The sequence below is a fragment of the Amphimedon queenslandica genome, unplaced genomic scaffold, assembly GCF_000090795.2.
Source record: "Amphimedon queenslandica unplaced genomic scaffold, v1.1 AMPQUscaffold_10542, whole genome shotgun sequence".
Lineage (NCBI taxonomy): Eukaryota > Metazoa > Porifera > Demospongiae > Haplosclerida > Niphatidae > Amphimedon > Amphimedon queenslandica.
Genome location: NW_003549197.1, coordinates 5,599 through 7,193, shown reverse-complemented (window position 1 = coordinate 7,193; position 1,595 = coordinate 5,599). Strand labels below are relative to the sequence as shown.

The window sequence follows — 1,595 nt, the reverse complement described above, 5'->3', positions numbered from 1 at the left end:
GTCAACTCAATTGTATGTGCAATAGTAATGCATTATTTTTGCATTCATTTAATATTATTTTAGATGATTATATTCCAGTAAACTGTACAGATGGTGATATTAGACTGTATGGTGGGTCTACACCTAACCAAGGAATACTTCATGTGTGTAGTAATGGAATCTGGGGAACTGTCTGCAGTAATAACTATTGGAATAACATTGAAGCTGATGTTGCTTGCTTTCAGTTGGGGTACTACAGCTATGGTTTGTTTCATTAGTAACAATGTGAACTAGAATAGAATTTTGTAGGTCACTCTTTCTCTAGAACAACCACTAGTAGAATGTTTCCACTCATTTATTCTTATTTTAATTGTCATGGTAATGAAGTAACACTGTTGTCCTGTAGTTCTGGACTTCATTCTAGTATTCAGTATTGTACTAACAATGCTGTTAAGTTAAACTGTGAAGGTTAGTCTAGTAAAGTGTCTGTTTATGTTATGCTGTTGTGTCATTAGCAAATTGTACATCTGGTGACATGCGCCTAGTTAGTGGTGGATACTATTATGGTCGTGTTGAAGTTTGTGTTGAAGGAATATGGGGAACTATCTGCAGAGATAGCTATTGGGATAATAATGATGCTAGTGTTGTTTGTAGGCAGCTAGGATTCTCTCCTTATGGTACATATATGTGTTATTTCTATTTTTGTGTTTTTTATACAAAAAAATCAGTTTATCACCAAAATATATAAACTTCAAAGATAGATCTAATGCATTATATATAGGTTCAATTGCTGTTACTTCTTCATGGAATAATGAAGAACGTGGAATAACTTTTTTAACTGGATTAAATTGTAATGGAACTGAAGAAAACATTTTTGATTGTCTAATTGATGCTAATGCTCCTATTTGTTCATCTAATTGGGCTGATGCTAATGTTGTTTGTCCAGGTAGACTATATGTACTAAATTTGTAAATAAATTGTTTTTTTATAGCTCATGGTGTTTCAACTTATTCTAATTGCACTGATGGTAATATTAGATTGATTGGTGGCAGCACAAAATATGAAGGAAGAGTTGAAGTCTGCATTAATAATGCATGGGGAACAGCTTATGGCTATTCCAGTGATTATTTTGCTCAAACAGTATGCAATACATTAGGTTTTAGTTCTCCTGGTATGTTGTTATATTGTATTTTGATAATTTGCGTTGACTTTACAAATATATAGGTGCTATATATCTTTTTAATACACCATTTGGTGAAGGAAGTGGTCCTATATTAATGTATGCATACTGCTATCCTGCAGAGAATTCGCTGCTTGACTGTTACTCATGGCCACAATATATTCCAGATGCGAGGCATGAATCTGATGCTAGTGTAAGGTGTGAAAGTAAGTTGTGCTTTATCTATTCGTATCAATTTTGAATTTTAATTATATACAGTTCCTTGTGAAAATGGTGACATCAGGCTAGTTGGTGGTACTGATCCATTGGTGGGAAGAGTAGAGCTATGTGTTTATAAGACCTGGGGTACTATATGTGATGATTATTGGGATGACAATGATGCTAGTGTTGTATGTAGACAAGTTGGTTTTTCTGGGCAAGGAAATACTTATGCACT

The 1,595-nt window shown here is 33.8% G+C and overlaps 1 protein-coding gene across 1 annotated transcript in view; it reads left to right on the top strand.

Annotated features, from left to right (window-relative positions):
* Positions 1-63: 63 nt before the first annotated feature.
* The window catches only part of LOC105315386 (deleted in malignant brain tumors 1 protein-like), a gene marked incomplete at both ends in the record, with an annotated part of 7,125 nt that continues 5,593 nt past the window's right edge, over positions 64-1,595 (top strand). The window contains 7 exons of the mRNA XM_020006015.1: positions 64-243; positions 289-447; positions 495-656; positions 761-925; positions 971-1,150; positions 1,204-1,365; positions 1,418-1,590. Coding sequence (XP_019861574.1) covers positions 64-243; positions 289-447; positions 495-656; positions 761-925; positions 971-1,150; positions 1,204-1,365; positions 1,418-1,590 — 1,181 coding nt within the window. The remainder of the gene's footprint in view (positions 244-288; positions 448-494; positions 657-760; positions 926-970; positions 1,151-1,203; positions 1,366-1,417; positions 1,591-1,595) is intronic.